Source organism: Aptenodytes forsteri, unplaced genomic scaffold (genome assembly GCF_000699145.1).
Source record: "Aptenodytes forsteri isolate BGI_AS27 unplaced genomic scaffold, ASM69914v1 Scaffold15, whole genome shotgun sequence".
Classification (NCBI taxonomy): Eukaryota; Metazoa; Chordata; class Aves; order Sphenisciformes; family Spheniscidae; genus Aptenodytes; species Aptenodytes forsteri.
The window spans coordinates 9,184,735-9,207,509 of record NW_008795129.1 but is presented as its reverse complement, the minus strand read 5'-3'; the positions used below and the strand labels follow the sequence as shown (position 1 = coordinate 9,207,509).

Genomic DNA, 22,775 nt, shown 5'->3' with positions numbered 1-22,775 from the left:
CAGAGAAGAACGGAGAAAGACAAAGAAGCTGAACAGATGTTCAGGCATGGTGGCAATATGGGTTACCGCATTGCTACCAGGAAATGGACATACGTTATTTTGCATTAACTAGGCAGCTACCAACACTACGTGGTAACTTCGTTAGAAAATGATGTGGGTACCTACAGTCTGCTCCATGCTGCCACTGATAAACGTATGCAGGAAGGAAGTTGTGCGGGAAAGGGTCAATTTAATTAAATAAATAACACGGTGGCAAAATACAATGAGGACTATATATTTTAGGAGGTTCAATCTAAGACTATTGAAAAGAGTTTATTGAGTTCATGACGAGAAAAGTAATGGAGCATTATGCTGAATGGGCAGGGTCAAAAACCCATTGTTTCAATAGATTTAGTTCCTTATAACGGCAATAGTATTTCATCAACACTGGTAGTGTATAAATCTAGACAGCGAACTGGTACTGTGACATCCCTATTATCTCCCTAAATCATTTTGATAAAGGAAAAGGCTTTTCAAAATATCACATTTTTTCTGCTTCATTCTGTCATTTTATTGCCCAATTCTTTGTTACAATTTTCCAATCACTTTACATAACCAACCATTTTCATCATTGCCACACTATTGTAAACCACATCAGCAAGTTAATACATAAAGCTTTGCATTTCAAAAAACTAGACACTTTAGTAACAATATTACAAAGATTTTAGCTTCAAAAATAACTGAAAATGAAAAAAATAAACTTTTAAAGAATTAGCATCATAAAATTAATTTATTCCAAGTAAAAATACAAAATAATATTAATGACATTGACCAGATATGAAAGTCTCTCCCAGAAACAACTATATTAATGGTTGAGAAAGCACTCCTTAAAGAAAATACGAAATAAAAATGAAAAATATGTAAATATGTTTAATTTTTTTCTTAGCAAAAAATCTTTCTAAAAATAACAATGAAAATTTGTCTCAGTACAAAGGCTACATTACTATTGAAAAAATACCAGCATGAAGAAAAGGTACATATTTGACAGTAGAAAAATGATTTTAGTGAATCACAATGTCTAAAGTCTGCAATGAAAATAAATCTGCAATAAAGATTTATGCCTTTTTTCTTTTCATTTTTCTTTTTTTTTTATACAAACAGTACAAACAGTATTGCACATAACAACAAATAGTCGAGGTTAGGTTAGCCTTCAAAAAAATCGACTAGTTCAAGTCTCACATCAGAAAAGGCCACAATAGGACCTGTTGTACCCAGGGGCTTCTTAGTCAAGTTGCAGTTCAGAACTCCATATTTTAAAAAATAACTTTTTTTGAAGGACCCTCTTTTAATATAACATATTAACAACTCAGGGGCACATTCATTTACAAAACAAAAGGGAGCATGTCATAATTTAATAAACTAAAAAAAGTTCTCTTTAAAAAAATACAAACAGAAGAACTCTCACAATTCTGGTCAGTCGTGCATAATCACACTTGATTATAAATATACAAATTAAGGGAAAATATTTTTTCACCTTCTATTCACAACTTTCAGCACCAAATGGAGTTTGTGTTTACACCTGTTCTTTATGATGATTTTGTTTTAGATTTAATCCAACATTATGCTATATTGTACATTTTCCAGCTTCTCTCTCTCTCTCTTTCTCTCTGGGGTTATTTTTTCTACATGAAAGAGGGGTTTTTCTTCAAAAAGGTTTACTTCTTTCACATAATTAGGTAGATTTCTGTAGGTTAGCTATGATCTTTAATATTACAGTTATAAAGCTCTAACTTCTTCATTTTCAAAAAAACTCAAATAAGCATGAAAAAAATAAAGTTACCCATCTGTTAAATCATTTTTCTTGCAGAATTAAATTAATATATATTTTTCTGAATAAACTTACTTAGAAAATATCATTTTCTTTCCTATATTTCAAAATTGAGGTATTGCAAAAGATCATGTCAGTCAGAAAGCATGCCTTTTTCTTTAAAAAAAATCATCAGCCGACTGTTGAAAACTGTCTAGATACAAAAAGTAGTGCATAACAAAATGTCTTGTACAGATGAAAAAAAAACAGAAAAGACACCTGGGCTGGGAAAAGCAATATCACAAAAACGCCCAGAAGTAACTTCAAAAGGGATAATTATAATAAGCATTTTAAACCAGTAAAAAACTATTTTTTCTTCTTTTTTTTCCCCAAAAATAGAAAAAAAAACCCTTTCAAAGCCAATACTCGCAACTAAACATTGGGAAAAACAACTTACTAAATTAAGACACAAACAAGGACATCACAACAAACAAAACCCAGAACATTTAAATCTACTATGCGGTGTCATATCCAGTCAGATTGTCCCCGGAACTGCAAAAACAAAGGAGGAAAAAGAAAAAAATAGTGTACACATTCTCACAATCATTAGTATACCAAGTGTGTTTATATTTATATGCTATCTGCAGCCCCATAGTTCATGCTAAAAAAATGTCCACTGTGTTAGCAGGTCTTAATTGTATTCAAGCTTCACAGGATGCATCCAGGGATTAGAGAGATAACGCCACATCCACAGAGCAGACATCTCATGTTACTTTTATATGCAGACATTTCTTTAGCACCACTTTTTTCCTAACTTTCTTAAATGTGCCTAGTTTATTAGTTTGACAGACTATCTAATCGGTAGTGTATGTACGCTAGCATGAGCTCTTTGGTCTTCTGGACAAGGTCTGCAGCTACGTAAATGATGCAAGCGTTAGGAGAGAGATTGTAACTAAGAGCTCATTTCTGTTTATGTACCTGTTATGAACTGTCAAAAATGTGTTAATGTTGGATACAGAGGCTTTAACAGTTAAGTTTGATCACAGTACTAGACATAATCACTTTACTATATAAAATAAATTGCACGATATATAACAGAGCACCGCAAAGTACTTCATCTACCATCCACAAATTTGTTTTAAGAATATCCTACAGCTAGTTTTTATATTTGTTGTAATATAGGTCATTCTGTAATGGGCTGATCCTAATTTCAGAAGCATTACATTTACTGAGGCATGCCTTCCTCCAGTCAGTAATCAATTTTTTTTGTTACTGAGTATTTTGTAGCCTACGTAGATTCATAATTTGTGCATTGTGGGCAGGTTTTATATTAGACATATATAAAATTTATTGCATGCAGCAACCTGATTAAGTAAACATGCAGTCAAAAAATATTGACCTTCCTTGGAAGCTTTTCTGTATGCTATACTGATCTCCTTTCAGCAGCCATCACTATTTTAATCACATATTCATTTTTTAATTGATACCCTAGCCTGAATAGAGTATTCTGGTATTAGTAATACCATTTTAATAGCAGCAAAAGCTATTGCAGCATACATTTACATAACACTAAAAGACCTAACAAAAAAACCCCAAAACCAACAAAACAAAACAAACAAACAAAAATAAACCTCAGCAAAACAAAAGAAAAAAGTCTGATCCAGCTTATGAGGTATCATCCTTACAAGTCAAAATGGAGTGCAACTAAAGGCTTATTTTCTTTAAGGGTTATTACTACTCTAAATGACCCAAACTAATGATTGCTGAATATCCGTTTAAGTTTTTGCTACATCTGCCACCTACTTGTGAATATTACCTTTGGTAAATCATCTGCTAGGGGCAAGTCTAAATTTCTGAAAATAAGTGCATGCTCCAGTTTAAAAATAAAAATAATTATAATAAAAAAATCTTCATCACATACACATCAACCCAGTGAAGGCTGATGAGAATGGCAGTCTACATAATGTCACTAGTGACAAGTCTTGTGTAGGAAATTAAGGTACCAAGCAGATGTTCGTGTGAATCAAAGTGCAAAATCAGTACAGTTACACTCTGCCGGTTTGTATTATACTGGACACTGAGTTCAGTAATGTGACTGTAAATAATAATAATAGTAATAAAAAGACCCATATCTTCATTAAAGTCGAGGACGAATGCACAGATTTCCAGAACACTAAGCCCTGAGGCAGCGCTCTCTTTTCACTCGATTTTATCTACTCCAGTACTTGTTGCTGGGTGGGGCCTGGGGTTCAGCTCCAGCGGAACGGGACGTGGCGGGGCCGGTCACCTCCCTCCTTTACCAGTGGTTTGTGGAACTCTCGCCCAGCACGAGAGTGTATGCTTGCCCAGCAGTATTCACAGTAATACTGCAAACAGGTAACATTGGCACAAAAGAACGGAGCAAATTTTCCACCACAGCGAGTGCCCTGGCATTCATCACACATCTGATCATCCAGCACATATGGCTTCACTTCCACCTGCACCAGGAAGAAGAAAAATAACCGTAAGAAGATTACATCGTTTTGCTAACTATGTAAAACTAACAGAAGGAGCAATGTTTTAATTCTTCTGACTCTCTTGAAGGTTTTCAACTGATGCTGGATGAACCCGAAGAGGTTGGTAGTTAAGTTTTCATACCAACCACTTCACTTGTCAGAAAATCTCAAGAAAGAAGGGTGCGCTTTGGTAACTATTCAACATTTCTTGGAAAAGTTAGGTATGTGGAAGTACTAAGATGGAAGTACAGTAAAAATAGCATCTCCAAGGATTTTGCTGCTGTCTAAGAAACCTCCAGGAATGTGAATACAGTTGTTACGGGGGCAGGGCACGAGAGCAGCAGCATTTAGGAAGAAAAATTATAAAGAACAAACTTATATTCCTAAAATTCAGAGGTCTGGTGAGTTTCAGAGTTTTTTTCCCAGAGAGGTTTCTTTCTTTCTTTCTTTGTTTTCTGTGAAAAAAGTTTTTTGCAAAATGCAGGACCAGACTAATAAATGAAGAGAAGATTCAAATTAAACAAGATTGAATGCACTTGTATTAAATACTCTGCCTTCCGCTGACAAAAATCACTATCTAAAGATTTTTAGCTCTAGAAATGTAGTAAGATTTCATAGTTGTTCCAACTATGGCCTTGCCATCAGTTAGAAATAGGCTGGAGAGCTGCTGACTTTTGTCCTACGCTCAATTGTAAACGTCTTAGGACCGGAATTCTTTTTGGTTTTAAAGCACTTGTGCCAAACACAGCAGTATTTTGATGCATGACTAGGCACTTGCAATAATACTATTACAGAAGTTGACAACATGCGAGTTCTCTCCTGTGTGTCTGTTCCTATAAAATCAAGCCTACACATTTAAATTGAGTGTTTATTCATTCTGGGGAAATCGTTAGTTTATGCACGTGTAATTCTTATGGCTCTATGATGCTATTTATAAAGCGGTTTAAGTATAGTCAACTACATTACAAGAGATAGAAAAAATTGAAATATACGTGCTTTTATTATAAATAATTTTGCTGTAACTGCACAAGTGCTAGTCTGGCAAAATTTGTATATTGCAAGGAAAACTTGACTCCAGTAACTACACTTAAATACATACAGTATTAAAGAAACACAGAATGAGATACTAAGTTGAAAAACAAGAAACATATTATACAGAAAAGCTTTACGCTGAATTTTACTTCAGCTTATCCTGATCACATTTCAACAAATGTTACTCATTTGAAGTAAAGCTTATGCAGTGAATTATATTTCTTGCCTATGGAACAGCTAGAACTGCCAATCTTTTTTTTTTTTTTTAAATTACACTGTACTACTAGTATTGCATGGAACAAGTCTGAATAACTGCCATTTTGCATATCAGATGCCCTACCACTAAAATTAGAAGCATCACGTAAAATAAAACAGCACTGTCTCAAATGAAATTGGAAGAAAGCAGGCCCAGTGTCCAGCACATCTCTAGATCCCCACCTACTCACATTTCCGAAGCATGAATTTTGAAGGTCTGAAATAGATTCTCTCTCTCACTCCTTTTCTTGTTTTGGTTACTAATGAAATAATTTTAAGAATGTATGCTCTACAATTCAGGGATTTCAATCTATTAGATTTAAAAACTAATATTTAAGGACTGATTAAGAGACTTCACGCTTCTTCAAACTCACAGATAAACCTATTTTAAAACCAGATAAAGATAATTAAGTAAACTGAAATTATCAATCAACCAACTGGGAAAAGTACTGATTGATGGAAAAAAACCTACCAGCTAGCATCGTTTGTGGCTCTATCCTAAAGCTTAGAAAAAAAACCCAAGTTTTTACGCATGGCTGATATATAAATCTCAAAGGGTTCAACACTGTGATTAAGACTCCAGAATTAATCATCTTAGTCTCTTTGTAAAATTTTTCAGAATTCAATGGACAAGAAATATTTAGGAACAGCCTTGTTTTAGTTAAAATCATGAGGTATAGTAGCACCATAGAAAAATAGTTTGAGGACTTATAACTCCATGACCTCATCTAATCTGACAAAAAGTTCAGTTCAGATTTTTAAAGAGAAAGTAAAAAGAGCTTGGACTTTCAGCCATGTGTTTTTATATGTATACCGCACATAATAGACTCCCAATACCTGTCAAGCTGACTTCTTAAGAAACAATTTATATTAGATTAAGTAGAAAACAAGCCATCCCTATTGTGAAAATACGTAGCAGCCATGCATGCTGTATATTCTTTTGAATAATTCTAAATGCCAAGTCCTCAAAAACATGTGTTATTTGTACATGTAATCGAGGTGAAGACAGAAGGTCTAAAGGAAAAAAAAAAATCTTGGAAATTAAGTAATGTTTTCTTTTAATGTCTTCAACTCACATTTCAGTAAATACCTTAACTTCACTCTAAACTCGAAAAGCCCTTTAGAAACCAGGATGTCATATGGACTGAACAAAACCGTCTCATATTCCCCCCTTTTGCCTATCAAGCATCTACTGGCATTTGGTTTTGGTTAAATAATTCTCAAGACTTTTGAGGTCAGCATTACCTATTATACTTGTGATAAACCTGTGTTTTAGGAACCTCAAGTCTAGGCGTACATTGTCGTGAGAAAATGTTGCCTAATAATAGAAATGGCAGAAGCTGTGTAAGTAGCCACTAACTAAAAGCTGTTGATGCACAATGAGCAAACGTCTAAAGGAGGAGAAAGAAGCTGGGAAGTTCTACAGTGTTTGACCTTCAGAATTCAAAACAAAACCAAGAACAAATGAGCTTACAACCAACTACTTTCTGGTTTTAGTGCTAAAAGGTTATTTAAGATGTTTAAGATAGATTTTTTCACTCTGCTTTAGCTGCTTAAATAAGCTTTTAAATAATTAACAAATGTCATCTGAAGAACAGAGGTTACAGTGTTCTCCAACACAATATTAATATAAGGATGTTTTTAATTTCTGTAGAGTTTTGTGAGTAACAACCATTCTGTTCCATGCTATTTTACTTACCCGTTTGTCAATGTCATTATGTTGGAGCTGGACAAAGCGAGCACTGATAGCAGCAATATAGCTCTGCTGATTGGAGAAAGCCACTCTGCCAGCACCTTTTGGATACTTCAACTCTGGGTCTGTATCAATGCCAGCATAGCAGACACCTCCATATAAACGGTCCATAATCATTGCCAATTCAACTGCAAGAAGTCAATTGTTAAATATTATAGATTTAACATAAATAGCAGCATTGCGTTTGGTTTGTTGCATTAAAAAAAGCGCTATTTGCCTTAGCGTGCTTGTCTTCCAAAGTCTAAAATAGCAAACCCAAACATTGGTTTTAACAGATTGATTCAACCCGACATAATTACAGTAAAATATAAAAGCAAAAAACTTTTTGCTTTTATATTTTGTATAATCTGTAAAAAGAAACTTGGTGTGACTGAAGTGTGAAAAAAATGCAGACTTACATTGTTAAAGTAGATATCAGGTCAACTGTTTTAGACTTTATCATATTGTAAATTAAAACTGTGGTATTTGGGCTTAGGTATTCAGGATCTCCCCCAGCTCCAGCCAGGCTTGTTAATGCTAGTTTACATACAAGATCACTTAAAGATAGTCCTGTATTTAGAATCCGATATTTTGCCTAAGTACTAAGGTTGAAAAGACATTAAGGAAGTGTTTTACATTTGAAACAAAATTTTGTGAAACATCAGAATTTATTGCACTTAAAGCAAGCCTACATTTTGGGTACAACTTAACTTAGTATTTTTGTAGAACATTGACTTGATTGTGGATCTTTTAAAACGGTTTGTTGCTTTTTCTGAAACTAAGAAAAACTCTAAAGAAGTTATAAATATCATTCATAAAATAAGACAGGCTGAGTGCGTGGCTGAGGACACATACAGGAGGAAAATTAAGGGAAAGAACTGAATGAAGTGGAAAAGAGGCTGAAGGAAGTGGAGAAGAGGCATGTAAACTGATCACCAAGCCAAGTTCTCTGTAAAAGTTGATAGGCAGACAAATTTGTCAGATGGATGAAGGGCAGACCCTCACAAAGCACGATACTGGGACCTGTACAGGCCCTGCCAAGTCAGCCATTTTTTATGCTTTATGTGAAAACACTTTCGGTAGCTAGTTAAAATTTAGCTATCCAAGATAAAATGAAAAAGATATACTAAATATTTAAATCCTTGTAGTTCTCACAAAATTCTCACTAATTATATATAGAATAGAGACAATTTTTAAATTGACTATGTATGTGTGTTTGTAAAAATGTGTGTGTCACATTAAGGGAAGACCATATGCTAATTTGTCCATTTGCAACGAGCAAACAAACGTCTAACTCATTCTACCAAACCAGACAATACTCCTGCTCCAAACAGTAAGGGAAAACTATCAGCATAATGTAGTGACTAGTAGATTCTTCTGCATTCTAATGATTTGGAATCATCATTTGGGTAATGATCTCAGAAAGTGACAGTACGGAATAAACATCAGGAACGCTTAAAAACATTTACAATAGTAGTTCCAGTAAGTTACTCTTCCCAACAGACAAAGAATATATAGGATTCCAGGGCAAGGAAACGATGCAGTGTTCAGACATCTTAGGAAAAACTTCTGTATCAGACCTTTAAAGTTGCAAACAAGAAAAACTGGAAGCTATTTGTCTGCTTTCTTCTCCAAGAGAAGTTAACTATTTAAAGGCATCAGTTTTCAAATGTAATGCATTTCAAGTGTAATCTATGACAGGCCAAATAACATACAGTTTTACAAAGGCTATAATTAGAAATGAGGTAATGTTTAATTGTTACTATTTACATAATTACCATCTTACAATTATGCCTTATTTTAAGATGGTGAGGAAAGTGAAAGCTGCCAAGAAACCTGGGCTGGGAGAAATCTTACTGTCAGCAATGGCTGGGGACGTTGTGTACAGCTTCCCAAAAGAATGAGGATTAGGAGAAAGATAAAGCCAGGAGCTGAAGTTCTAGTGGGCTGGAAAGTGGCTGCCAAAGGAAAGTGAGGGCTACCAGGAAACCTGATCTGGAAGTCTTTCTTCCAGACAATGACTGACGGGCCTGGTCTACCACAGCCCTGGAAAATTAGGATTAGGGTTGAGAGGACCAAAAAGAGAAACCATGCAGCTGACTCGGAGTGAGGATGGAGAGGGACTACTAAGAGGAAGTGAGGGCTGCCAAAACACCTAAGCTGGGAGAAATGTTTCAACTTGCTAATGGCTTCGTGACCTTGTCATTGGCTCACCAAAAATACACGGGTTAGGAAGAAAGAAAAGAGTGTCGAGCTACAGTTGGGAGCAGTGCTGAAAAGGGGCCTTCAAAACAAAGTGGGGGCTGCCGGGAGATCTGGGCTGGGTTAAATCTTTCCTCTGGCCAAAGGCTAAGGAGTCTTGTCTATGGCTCTGCAAATGAAAGTGAAGAAAAAGAGTTAAGGGTGAAGAAAAAAGATTAAGAAAAAGAGCTACATTAGGAGTGGGCCTGGAAAGCGGCCTTCAGTACAGAGTGGGGCTACCAAGAGACCTAGGCTGGGAGAAATTTTTCTTCTGGACAATGGCTGAGAGGCCTTGTCTATAGCTCCATGGGAAAATTAGGGTTAGGGTTGAGAAAAAGGGAAAGAGAAATCCTAGAGCTGCAGTTGGAATTGGTTTGGAAAGGGGCTGGGAGAAGTTTGTCGTCTAGTCAAAGGAGAGGGGAACTTGCCTGCATCTCAGCAAGCAAGTCACCGTTAGGATTAAGATGGTATAAATTACGAAAAATCAGCCAAGTTCTAGAGTATTATGCAAACTTGGGGAAAACTGTTTCTACTGAAACTCCTAATTAGTAACCTACTTAAAAGATAAAAAATGTTCACAGTTCATATTTTGTAGACTGGAAGACACTCACTGACTCAGAAAGTGAGCTACAATCTTTGGAAAAGACAGGGTATATTTTCTGCTCTTTTACATATACTGTATATCTTTTCTCATCTTTTCTGCTTAATCTGGACCCCCTACTACATGCCCTACATTTTCCTTCTACTCACCAGCTCGGAGGGGCCGCGGAACTCCTCCAACAAAGATAGTTTTTCTTGGATCCAAAGGCTGAGACCCATCCATCACAAAGTCACTGTCACTCAGGTTCCAAGGTCGAATTTGCACCTGTATTGTTTTTAGTAGAGGAACTTGAGAACTCAATTAAAATTAAGAAACAACTGCCAAATCTTTCTATAATTAAAAATATAATTTTAACTTAGCAAAACCAGTAAATCAGTGGTATAACCACCAAAACAATTTGAGAACATAGCTTATCCAAGTGTTCGAAAGAAGGTGGACAATTCATTTATCACCTCTAGAGGCCAGGCTCGAGTTAAATTTCATCACAGCAAACTCCTACCTCATTAATTCCCTGCCCCTAATCACCATTGTAATAAGAAATCTGTGAAAGGACTTTCAGAACATGTATGTGCAATTACAGTTGCAGTCTGGGCTTCTGGCTTTCCTGAAATCACATACAGTGATCCACAAATTTCAAAGCACTGATAGGAGTGGAGATAAAGTTAATTTTTGTGCTTGGATACAAAAGGAGTTTTTATAATATGTGAATGCTCACTTTTGTTAAGCAGCAAGCAACACAGTTGATAAGAAATCTTTAGATTACACAGAAAAAAAACTGCTCAGAAGTTATTTGAATAAAGATGTTCATCCATCCATGTATTGATCCTAGAAATCACGTAAGCACACTCACTGTGCTATAATACTGGGTTGTTCATTTATCTGTGCAAGTTTTTTAATAGTGGTTTTAAGAGGCAGCATGTTTTGGGTTTTTTTATTGCTTATAATCTGTATGTATCCATAGCCACAAAAGAGACTAGCATTAAAGAATGTTAGAGATGTGAACAATAGAAACAGGTTACCGTATGTCTTCTATTCTGCTATAGCTGTCTGCATGACTTGTTTTTACCCTGCAGTTTATATAAGGTAAATGAGACCTAAATTATAAATTGATTAGCTATTGTATAATTAAGAAACCTAATGAAGTACAGGGGATATTTGAAGCTATCTGGATTTTAATTTGGAGGGGGTTAAGTTTCTTCATTTCATTGCATAAGGCTTTCTTTTCTTTCAAACAATATAGAGGGAAGAATTATAATCTGATTGTTTCACACCTAACACTGTAAAAGGATGCATACTCCTGTGAGATACCAGAAGTACCAAATATAAAAGTTAATTGAACATGGCATTTATCAGAAAGAAGCAAATGTTAAAACCATGTTACGCTGATACAGAAAGTCCATTCAATGTAATAGCAACAGGAAATGGACAAGCCAATCAACTGTAGGTATTTCTTTCTTTCTTTATTAACTGGAAAGAGTAACAGCAAATGGGTTAGCAACCAGCATAAGCGTCATGGCACAAGCTACTTACTGGTTTATCCTTGATTGTGGGACTTGACACACACAGGTAAAGTTTCCCATCTTCTTCCAGACAAGCATCTATCAGAGCTTGTACAGAGCTTTCTTCCTGGAACAGCAGAAAGGCATAACCTTGGAAAGGATAAAGGCACAAGAAAGAAAGAACAGATTAATTTATGAAGCATTTTTTTTTAATAAAGAAAACAAACCCAAGAAGTGAATAAGATATACAAATTACAAATAACTGTTAAGGCTGTTAGTTTGTTTTCATAAACTAAATTCACCAAATAGATCATACCCTCAATACAGTATTGATTTCAGAATGGAGACAAAAGTGTTTGCTGCATATGAGTATGTTTATTTGATTAATTAATGATTTTGAGCGGTGAGAATATAGGCTGGTGAATAAGGGGTTCTTATCATCCAACAACTGTATCTGAGCTATTTATCAGTGGTATCTGCTGGTATCAGTGATTATCATCTTACAATGGAGGCACCGGGTTTCTGGTTACTATATACAATGAATAAATGTTAGAAGAAAGGGTAAAAAAAAAAAATGGACAAGTAAACAGATAAATAGACTTCTATGCTCACATACTTAACTATGAAAAAAAAAATACCTAAAAACAATAAGCATAAGCAAAAAAGAATGGCATGCATTGTGTTTTATTATGAGTCAAAGACCTGCTGTTATTTATATTTAAATAAAGCAGTCCAAAAGAAAGAAAGAAGAAAGTCCCATAAAAATTGCTCCAAGTGATTCAGAATTTTAGGACTTTAAATTAGCCAGTAAAACTATGTGTGTGGCATTCAGTGCTCTTCTGAATGCAGCTGGCAAGAAAGCTTTCTTCAGTCTTAATGTTGTTAAATTTGAATGAAGATTTGACCCAAACAGTCCATGCTTTTGCTACCTTAGAAGTGAAACAAATACAGCACACTCTGCACTAAGCAAAGCCATCTAAAGACTGGCTGCTAGACTTGAATGCAGCTGCCCAGTTAAGAGGACTTTCTATCGAGCATGCATTGCTCTTTTGCTCCATAATCAGTACAACTCAGTTTTCTCACTGAATGTGAATGTGTTGGCTTTGACCTTTATAATTTGGCACTTACATGTCTTACAGGCTACCTCTTTTCAGAAAATCTGCAGCAATTAGAGGCAGCTGGAGTTTAAGCAGGGACTGCTAGACTTTCTCTGCCTAAGACTCTTGACACAAACTAAGCACCTACACGATGATATACCGTATTTAAATTATGACAACTTTTGATACAGCTTTACACAGTCTATTTGCTATTAATATATACTAGTGACTTACCCTAATTTTGCACTGGGTATTGAGTGAATAGTATTTGGCATGTCCTTTTTAGAGGAAATACTACACAACTCTGATTTATAAAAAAAATTTTAGACACTGAAAAAGTGTTTTCCTTTAGAGTTATTATCTACCAAATTACCCTACTATCTCTCGTCCTGTGTGACTCCTCAAAGAACATTAAATTCTATGCAGCTGTTTGTTTTCAGAGGCCAAAAAAGTTTGCGTTAACAACATAGTTATAGCCCAGAACACATCTAGAAAGACTGACTTCCCCAAGACAACAAAATAGTTTTGATCATCAGCAAACCAGGAACTTGCATACCTAGAGTTGGGAGTAGATTAAAGATACCAGTCCCAATAAAAAGTGAAATATTTCTTGAGTAAAAACATCGGTTTCCTCTCTAGCAGATATATTACTCTTAAAACAGTCCCCTAAAGACATAAACACACTTCAACATTTTAGTTTTAGACTTTACAAAACTAATTACATTAACTGAGTACAAAAATAATTAGCTTGCAATCACTATAATTTTTAGTTTCATTTTATTTTCCATCCATGAGCTTGTTATATCTTCCTCACTCCATACCGCCCCTTCTGATTATAGTCAATGATGAGAGCAAAAACTTTATACAAATTAAAGTATCTTTAGTTTAGCAGTTTTTTCAGCCTTACAAAATGCCCCAGTAAGAAAACTAGATACTTCGAAAAGACTACCATGGCAACTACACCTCCAAAGCCAACTGATCCCACTTCATGGTTCAGCCCAATCCTTGCCTTATATTTTATCTAAATGTGTTGTGAGACAAATTCCCAGAAGATGCAGTGCAGATCATCCCAGTACTATGAAATCCAAATAAGAATACAAGTACATTTATGCATACTTCAAAAGAATGGTTTACAATATATTTAAATAGATTTAAACACTTAGGATTTATCTTCTGACCAGACCATAAGATTTGAACTCTAAAAAATAGAATTTTGTGTATTTCAGACTTTTACAATATTAAACCAGCAAAATATTGGAAATTTCTTTAGCGTAAACTCAAAATGAAAATTGGAAAATGTTTATTGTGGCTTAATCTGTGGTAGTTGGAGTTGACAGCCGTTTGGGGGTACAGTAAATGGTATGATCATAATTTCCCAAACCAGTTAAAATTAACCAAACCTGTTAATTTTCTCTGGCTGCTAGATTACAAGAGCAGTCCAATTTAGTAAGAATTCAGTTTTCTAACCCAGGGCTAGCACCTCCCATGAAGTTTAGTAAGTTAACACCTCCTCATTTCTCTAGACCTCTGTGACTGTAACACACTCTCCTGCCTGCTACAGAGTCTCTATAGGCCCTCTGAGGAAAGGCAGGTAAGCAGTTTACAGCAGCAGTCTTCTGTTAATCTAGAAAAGCAAGCAGGCTAGACTAGCATGACATGATGTCCAGCCTTACTTCAAAACCTGGTGATTGCACATCTATTCCAATTATTCAAGGACTCTTGGTACTCAAGATTAACAAAGATTACACTGAAATGAAAAATAATTAAATAACAGGAGTTGAAATAATATAAGGATCATGTAGAAGCTGATATGGACAAGAAAGATACCTGCCAAAGTTAAAGGTATTTGTAGTCATTTTCTAGAAGTGCAGAGGGATGCAAAAACCTTAAATTCAGAAAGGTGCAGCTCCTTCACATGAGCAGTGGGAAGTGCTAGGCATTGCTATTACTGAAGACTTACCCTCTTGCTCACAGTACCACTGTTCATTATGCGTGTTCATAGAAGCAAATACATGCTTCCATGGATGCACTGCATTTGATTAGAACTCTACAGCAGGAGATGCACTCTGAACTCAGATTCCAGTACAAAAAGTGAAATTGGAAAATACACATGCCAAAACTGACATTGCATAAAGAATTATCTCACACTAGATGCAGTTTATAATGAAATAATTTTTTTGCATAGGAACAAAACACCATTTTTAATAACTTCAGCCACAATTTAAAGAGAAAACAGCATGCCAATCTGTAAATTAACAGTAATTAATTATCTTTTTCTGTCAGCTGTGTTGAAATGCTAAGTTTGGCTATAATTTTATAAAACTCTAAGAGTATTCATTCCTGAAGAGATTCTCAAAAATGTCTACTTCAGGTATTATATCCTGTTCTACTGCGTATTTCTATTCCTTTTTCTACTACACACAATGAGAGATGAGCCTAATCCCCAAAAAGCTTTACTGCATGGCCAGTTGACTTCTAACATTCAGAATGGTCAATTATAGGGGCTTCTAAGTTTAAAAGAAACTTAATTCATGTTTAAAGACAGTAGGTGAGGTAGAATTAATAAGATGATCAGTTTCCAAAACAAAAACATTAATCTAAATAACTTGAATTATTTAGCAGATGCTGAAAGTTGCTTCAAATTCCTCAGCATCGTGTGCTTCAGCACATTCTCCTCTCGGTGTATCACGGGTATCGTATGACTTAAAGCATACGGGTTTTCTCCAAGAAGTAAGAGATTTGATGAATTTCAAAATTTTAATCCTCTACAGCAGAATCTTGGTAGCATGCTGTGGTAGTATGTTGCAAACAAACTTCAGCAGTGATCCCTTCTTACCTGACCAAACGTTCTAAACGTTTGAGGGCTCAAGGGACTGCTCCTGACTCATATTCCACAAAGTAAAACAGGTGAGAGATTTGAAGACCCAGAAAATAGCAAGGTACCTGACCACAGCTGAATATTGTATATACACAGATATATGGCTTCTCGGCAGAGCAGAAACAATCCAGCTCCTCCTCAGCTGTTGGTACAACATGTCACTGTAGTGCTGACAATAAACATTGCACTTTGCAATCCACTGGAAAAAGGCAACAACATATTTTGCTGTAAGAAAAGTCACTACAACTTTTAAAGGGGTACAGCAGAGGGAAGATAAGAAGATTAATTTCCCTAGATCCTGAGGCACAGCCTAGGAGCTCCTCAACCTTGAGCTCAAGGATTCATTATTTTATGGAAAGCAGTACAAGAACTAAGCTCCTTTGTACATGTCCCATTCTGACATCTAAACAGTGACACAATTTTCATATGAAAGGATAATTTAGTCCAGTTGGTCTAATTTCACTTAACCTTGCTGAGTACAAACTGGAAAATCTGGCATATACGCTGTGTCCCACAAGCTTGAAACAAGGTTGTCACTTGAAACGCAAGATACACTTGGAACTACCGTATAATGTTGCTATAGTCTGGAAAATGCATTTTTGCCAGCCTAGACAGTCTGGAAAATCTCTATTTCAATTAATATCAACATAGGCATACCTTCTCTAATGATGGGAACCTTTCTGTATTACGGAAAGCACATTTTGTAATAAGGCTTCAGTGATCTCTTCAAAACAACATGCTAGATGGAAAGCTTATTAAGGTGCTTATTCTGCCTTTCTCATAATAGCAGAATCTTGATATTCATACTTTTATGTTAAAAACTGGCATGTTGGTACAAGTTACAGGGAATCATACTGGGAGTTTCAGCTAGAAGTGCATCATGCATGCGTTCTGCCCATCCTTCTTCAATGTAATTAAAGTGAAAATAACTACTCATGAACCTTTATTAGGGCAGAATGTGTATTAAGTGTATCAGGTGAGGGAGAACATTAACTTATGGGCCTTGTAGGCACCATTCAACTTAGCAAGCCATAGCTGGTAGAGTTTATTGGAGAAGACTTATCTTCTTGTCTAGACCAAAATATTTCTGAGTTGGAAGATGATCCAGCTTCATGCCTTTCATGGCTCACCAGGAAAAGACTCACTGCATTTCAGAGCATCCATGAATTGGTGGAGTGAAATGAAACCGTTGACTGTGTTTTGTAACCCATGGGAGAAGGTAGGAAAGAAGTTTGTTATACTAGAATTTTTACACTCCTTTAAGTAAGTGAATAATTACTAATGTTATGAGTGCTAAGGTTGTCTGAACAGTCTCTAGTTACTTAGTGATACAGGAATATTTGAGAAAGGTGCTAATGGAGTAGCTGCACAGATCTCACTTAATGAAGTCTAGAGTGGATTGAATTAAATCAGAAGTTTTTCTTAGAAATTTCAGTTAATTGTGAATTAGTTCCATCTCTTTATATTAACTGGTTTATCATTTTATGCTCAACTTGTGAATACTAAAAGTAATTCATAAGTTCTTGCATTTGTGAACAGCAATATATAAATTGCTGTTCAAATACGTCAACCATGAACTGCATCTTCGGGCACAAAGCCAGCATTTTGGCATTCAAATGTTATATAACCAATAGGGAAAGATTAACCTATTTCTGGCTCTTGAAATCAGGGCTACTTTTCAAATAAAAAAAAAAAATGTAATGAAGAATTATATAGAAGGTCAAAGAGTATTTGAATATCCATGTCAGAGGTCTGCATATCATCTATTGATCTCCTATGTAATTGACCTCAAATCCGTAATTCCCAAAATTCAGCCCACTTACAAAATCAGCTATCAAAATCATATTCTAAGGGTCATGTGTTTCCAGTTTTATAACACTGATGTTGGGTGGCAGAACTAAGACAATGAAGAGAAGGACTTTCTCTTCTCTTTACATACTGCATAGCAGGTCAGAAAAGTCTTTGGGTAGTCACATGTATTCATTTCATATGCAAAATGGAAAGACTACTTACACTTGAAAAAAGTTAAACTACCTTTGAAGCACATTTTCTTTCATTCCGTCTTTAAAGTTTAGACAGTGTCTTTTCTGATGTTTTATAGGCTCCAACATTACAATAAAATCTACCATCCATCTAAGATCTCTCACTGAAGTATTTCAATATATATATATCTACCTAATATTATTATGTAAAAAATAAGATGGAGTTAAACTGGCAAAGAAAGTTAATGTTCTAGTCTCATGTCTTTGGGTTTATTTTTAGATGGTTGAGATGGCTACCTCAAAAAAGTAGATTTAAATAGAGTTAATTTTTTCATTAAATATCAATAGCATTTTCTTATTTTTTTCTGGATTTTTAAAAGTAGTTTTGTATTGAATTACGGTTGTATTTACTAGAACTTCTAGAATAAAATTGTTTTAAAAGCCCACAGCAAAGGAACATTTAGAAACAGTGTGAACCAAATTTCTAAATCAGTTAATGTGATGACAAAGGGTCATTGCTCAAAGTCACCCTTAGTAATCTTATTAGAAGATGCTTTGAACATGAATAAAACACATTTCTAAATCCAAAGCTGAAATGACTATTAAAAATTAAACTCATTTTTGAAAAATAAAAATCCGAGGTGTTAAAAAAAATGCAGGCTTTCTTTTAAACATTGCAGTGACACGACTGGATTTTCAAAAAACATCAAAGGTTTTAAATACTTAAGAAACCTCAAAATAGAAAGGGCTGTAATCTCACTTAGCTACTGCAGAAGAGTGAAACTATGTATTAGTCAGGGCTGCAAAGATGAATTTCTTTTAGTCAGTCTAATTTTAAATGGCGGTGTACGACCCTGTCGGCTGATTCCTTTCTCTGAAAAACAAAAGGTGTATAAGAAATGCGAAGTTTAGCATCTTACAAGACGACTCCTATTCATTTTTACGTGTTTTTCATGAGTACCAGACTAAGTCTGAGTAGTCTGATATGTAAGAAATTCCCCATATGCCACATTAAATACAGGTTTTGGGGTAGGTTTTATTTGTTTTTAATTAAAGGTATGTACTGAAAAATAACTGGATCCTGAATCTAAAGAGCAATTAAATGAAGCGTACATAGTTAAATGGAAGGCAGGATGCATATCAAGAAAAGTCAGCAAGCAAGCATATCATATGGAAGAGTTGAATGAAAACTGAAGTCCTGTATCAGTAGCTTCTGTAAAACGAATTGCATGCATTCATAATTCCAATTTTACCATTAAATAGTCCACATCACTGAGATTACCAAAAGAATGGAAACTAATATTTAACCCTTACTACTGATGATCTTACCATATCACAAATAACAGAGAAATTAGAAACCTCCTATGTTGTCATAAATATTATGGGGAGTTTTTCCCCACATCTTCAATTTAAATGGAAAAAAAAAAGAAAAAAACCACCCACAGAATGTCTGCTTGCTCCATGAGGACATACATTATTTTTGGGACACTGGAGAGCTGCCCCAATGTTTCCTCTGCACTTCAGTGCTGAATAGAAAGGACAACATTTCGATAATGCCATAGTGAATATATACAGCTAAAGATTTATAAAGTCCTTTCAATTCCAAAACACGTCAAGAAGCAGACAGGATTTGGTAGTCATCACTACTTCAAGACTTTCACTGCTTATGGGGAAAAAAAACAGCATACATATACCATCTCAGTTTGTCCTGTAGTAAAAATACTCCTACCCACCTACCCACCTGTACTGAAAAAGAAAACATTGAAATGCAGTTTGTTTTTTTAAACTAAAAGAATATTCTACAAGCGTACTAAAGCCTTGCTTTTTATCTGGCATTTTACTTGTACACTAGGACTTTCACTGCTTATGGGGAAAAAAAACAGCATACATATACCATCTCAGTTTGTCCTGTAGTAAAAATACTCCTACCCACCTACCCACCTGTACTGAAAAAGAAAACATTGAAATGCAGTTTGTTTTTTTAAACTAAAAGAATATTCTACAAGCGTACTAAAGCCTTGCTTTTTATCTGGCATTTTACTTGTACACTAGTGTAAAACATTGCAACAGCAAATTTAGGGTTGTCTCCTCTTTCAAATTTAAAAGTCACAGCCATTTTAAAACTTCAGACTTCAGACTGCAACATTATCTATAGCAGCTATAAATCAGAATTAAAAGGTATAAAAACATAAAAGAAAGGCTATAACATACAATTTGGTTTATTGGAGTTATAAGAGTAGTCACATGAATTAATCATATGACAAAGACTAAATTTTTGATGAGGCAAGAGCTATCTTTGTGAAGTTTACTGGGTCAGCAGCATGAAAACCATGCATTTACATTCATAAATATCAAAAAAGCAAATTCAGAATTGAATTTTTCAATTTTAGTTTTCAAGGGCAATATGAAATGGTGACCGCTCTGGGCAGGGCAGTTCATTGTCATCATCTGGAGGGGGTCAGGTCTGTTGCTGCTGCTTTTACTCTGAACAGATGGCTGAAAAGAGATCAGTTTCCAACTTTGAACAAAACCTGTTACTCTTCTTCACAAATAAGCCAATTTCCAATTCTACTGCAAGCAACATTAACACAGAAAAATTCTAGATAAATATAAATCATCTGCTTGATTTCAGCTTCTATTTCATGCATACTGTCAGCATGAGGCAAAATAAATTCAACACAAAGATTTTCAGGGGAAGAAAGCAAAGGTCCAAAAATCCAGGCTACCTTTTTGCTGAAGTCAGTTATTTTTAATTAATAAAATTTGATATTGGGGTTTACAATCTATTTCATTTTAAATGATATATTTTTCTTAAAATTTATTTTAAAAGAAGAAAGGAAACAGCACTTACTAGACCTGTGATACACAAAACACTTGGGACTGTTGTCAAGAGCTGAATTCAAAGTAAAGAACTTAAAGAGAGAAGATACCCAATGTCAGACATTACACAGATGAAGCCAGCAACATATTTCCTGATTTTGTATGATTCTAACTCTCCTGTGAGCAGACAGATAATCTGCGCTTCACAGTGACTGAACTGTGCCTAGAGAGGGACTGAAGCTGTAAGACATTTCTTAAGACAGAATGCAGAGCTTCAGTACTAGGCTTTGACTTCTCTTCTTTTAATCAAGTAGTCAATTTGTCAATTGCTGCTGTGGTGCATTGCTGGTTAATAACTGGTTTGAATGTTCACTCACACATGGATTGTTTTCAGGTTCTAGTTGCTAAAGTTTCTTGTCTTTGTTAACTATATAGAAAAGATGCAGCTTGAAAAACCTTCCTTAATAACGGAAGGTTTTTCCAAAACTTGACTACTCATAGTTGCAGAACAAATTCTCTCTCAGAAAAAAGAAGTTTCTGATTAGTGAGAGTATGCATTTTCCTGGGAGACCAGAATGGTACATCTTACAAAAAAAATTATTGGACTTATCAAATCCTCTAAAACATTGTTTTTCAATTTATTAAACGAAAACTGCACAGCCCTGCATAGCCTCCGTTGGTATACAACAGATTACTGATTATACTGAGGTAGTATAATCATACATCATAGGTCCCAAAACTAGGTAAAATTTGCATGGTATAAAGTAGATAAAAGCTGCCAACCACAGCACTGAAACATCTGAGAGACACACCAGTTCTCAGCTGCTCCTAGCTTTTGAAGTCAGAAAACGGCATATACGCTGCCTTGGGCAGAGGCATCCACGGCATCTTTCATTCCAGTACCCAATGAATGCCCATTGTCAGTCCTAACCTCTGATTTGAGAGAACAGAAGTATAATTTGGGATATTACCTTTGATAAATTGCTGATTTAGATATTCAGATGATATTGCACTAATTTTATATTACCGTATCGTTACCATAGGGGTAGAATTGTGTGCATCATTGCAGTGATTTTAGGAACGGAATATGGAATATTATAAATGTAATGCTTATAGGAATTTATAAAGAGAGCACGAGCTTGTAATGCATGAAATTATTACAACTGATCAGGGGGGCGCAAGTAAGGAACAACTTATTTTTTAGATGACCCTCAGAAACAGTGAATATGCTGCAGTACTAGTATAGAATCTCTCCACCACCCCCAGTCATCCCCTTGAACTTATTTCAATGATTTGAAAGAAGAATTTGGTGCTTCATAAATTATTAGCAAAACAAGACATAGCACAAGCTATTAGCAAAGCACTAAATATTATCAAGTCCTTGATATCACTATTCAAAGGACTGCTTTTATCCTGGAGCCTGTAATACTTACAGATCAATTAATATATTTCCATTTACAAAACAAAAGAAAAGGCAACATTTAATGAAAGTAGTATTTCAACTGGTGGGGTGGTACACAAATCACAGTAAAATCTACTTGGCTTTAGAAGTGGTTAATGAGAATCAGACAAATATTTAACTGCTTCCATTTGACAAAAGCCGTCTGGTTACTTCCTATAGATAAGTGATGGAAAGCTTTTTCTGTACTTAGGTGTGTTCAAATTCCAGGTAATGCTTTCACTTCTCCACTCTGTTTTTGCCACCTTAAACCTTTTGTTTAGTGTCTTGATCATAGTGGGTTTTGAAAGAAAATTTAGCTAGATATTATGAACTAACAGTCATTCAAATCACAATTAGCAGCATTTTCTTTCATATGTGTACTATGAAGTGACAATAGTGAAGAAGGAACATATTTTTCAGTCTGTGTAGGAGTCTTTTAGCCATTATCCTATGCAAAATTTCAGTATAAACAGTAGCTACATAGAATTACTTAATATACTTCATTTTAGCTAAATATCCATTCACTATTTAAATATATCATCAATAAGAGACTTCTCAATTGGAATTCATATTTTCTTCCCCATACAGACATTTCATAGTAGCTACAAATCCAGTGGGAATCTATGCCAGACCGTATTTTTACCTCCTGAGCAGGCCATCTGTGATGTGTAAGCTAGTCAGTGACTCACTTTGATATAAGCAGTATAATATACATGTACGCTCAATTAGTATACCATATATCACAGTCTAATACATTTATTTATCATCCACAAAAATGACAAAGAGATGCACACCCCTAAAAATGCATGATTCAGTGTTCTTATTTAGGAAACGTCATGAAGTCAGTCATCAAGCTCTATGTGCTTCTGTTTCACTAAATACAAAGCTTTCTTTGAAAGAGGATCTGCATCTCCTG

The 22,775-nt window shown here is 35.2% G+C and overlaps 1 protein-coding gene across 6 annotated transcripts in view; it reads right to left on the bottom strand.

Moving 5' to 3' along the window:
• Positions 1 to 520: 520 nt before the first annotated feature.
• The window catches only part of CPEB3 (cytoplasmic polyadenylation element binding protein 3), a 98,913-nt gene continuing 76,658 nt past the window's right edge, over positions 521 to 22,775 (bottom strand). For all 6 annotated transcript variants that reach the window (XM_009277777.1, XM_009277775.2, XM_009277776.2 and 3 more), the window contains exons 7-10: positions 11,673 to 11,791; positions 10,292 to 10,406; positions 7,268 to 7,449; positions 521 to 4,263 (exon numbers count right to left, since the gene is read on the bottom strand). In XM_009277777.1, the coding sequence (XP_009276052.1) occupies positions 4,036 to 4,263; positions 7,268 to 7,449; positions 10,292 to 10,406; positions 11,673 to 11,791 (644 nt within the window). In that variant the 3' untranslated portion in view covers positions 521 to 4,035. The remainder of the gene's footprint in view (positions 4,264 to 7,267; positions 7,450 to 10,291; positions 10,407 to 11,672; positions 11,792 to 22,775) is intronic.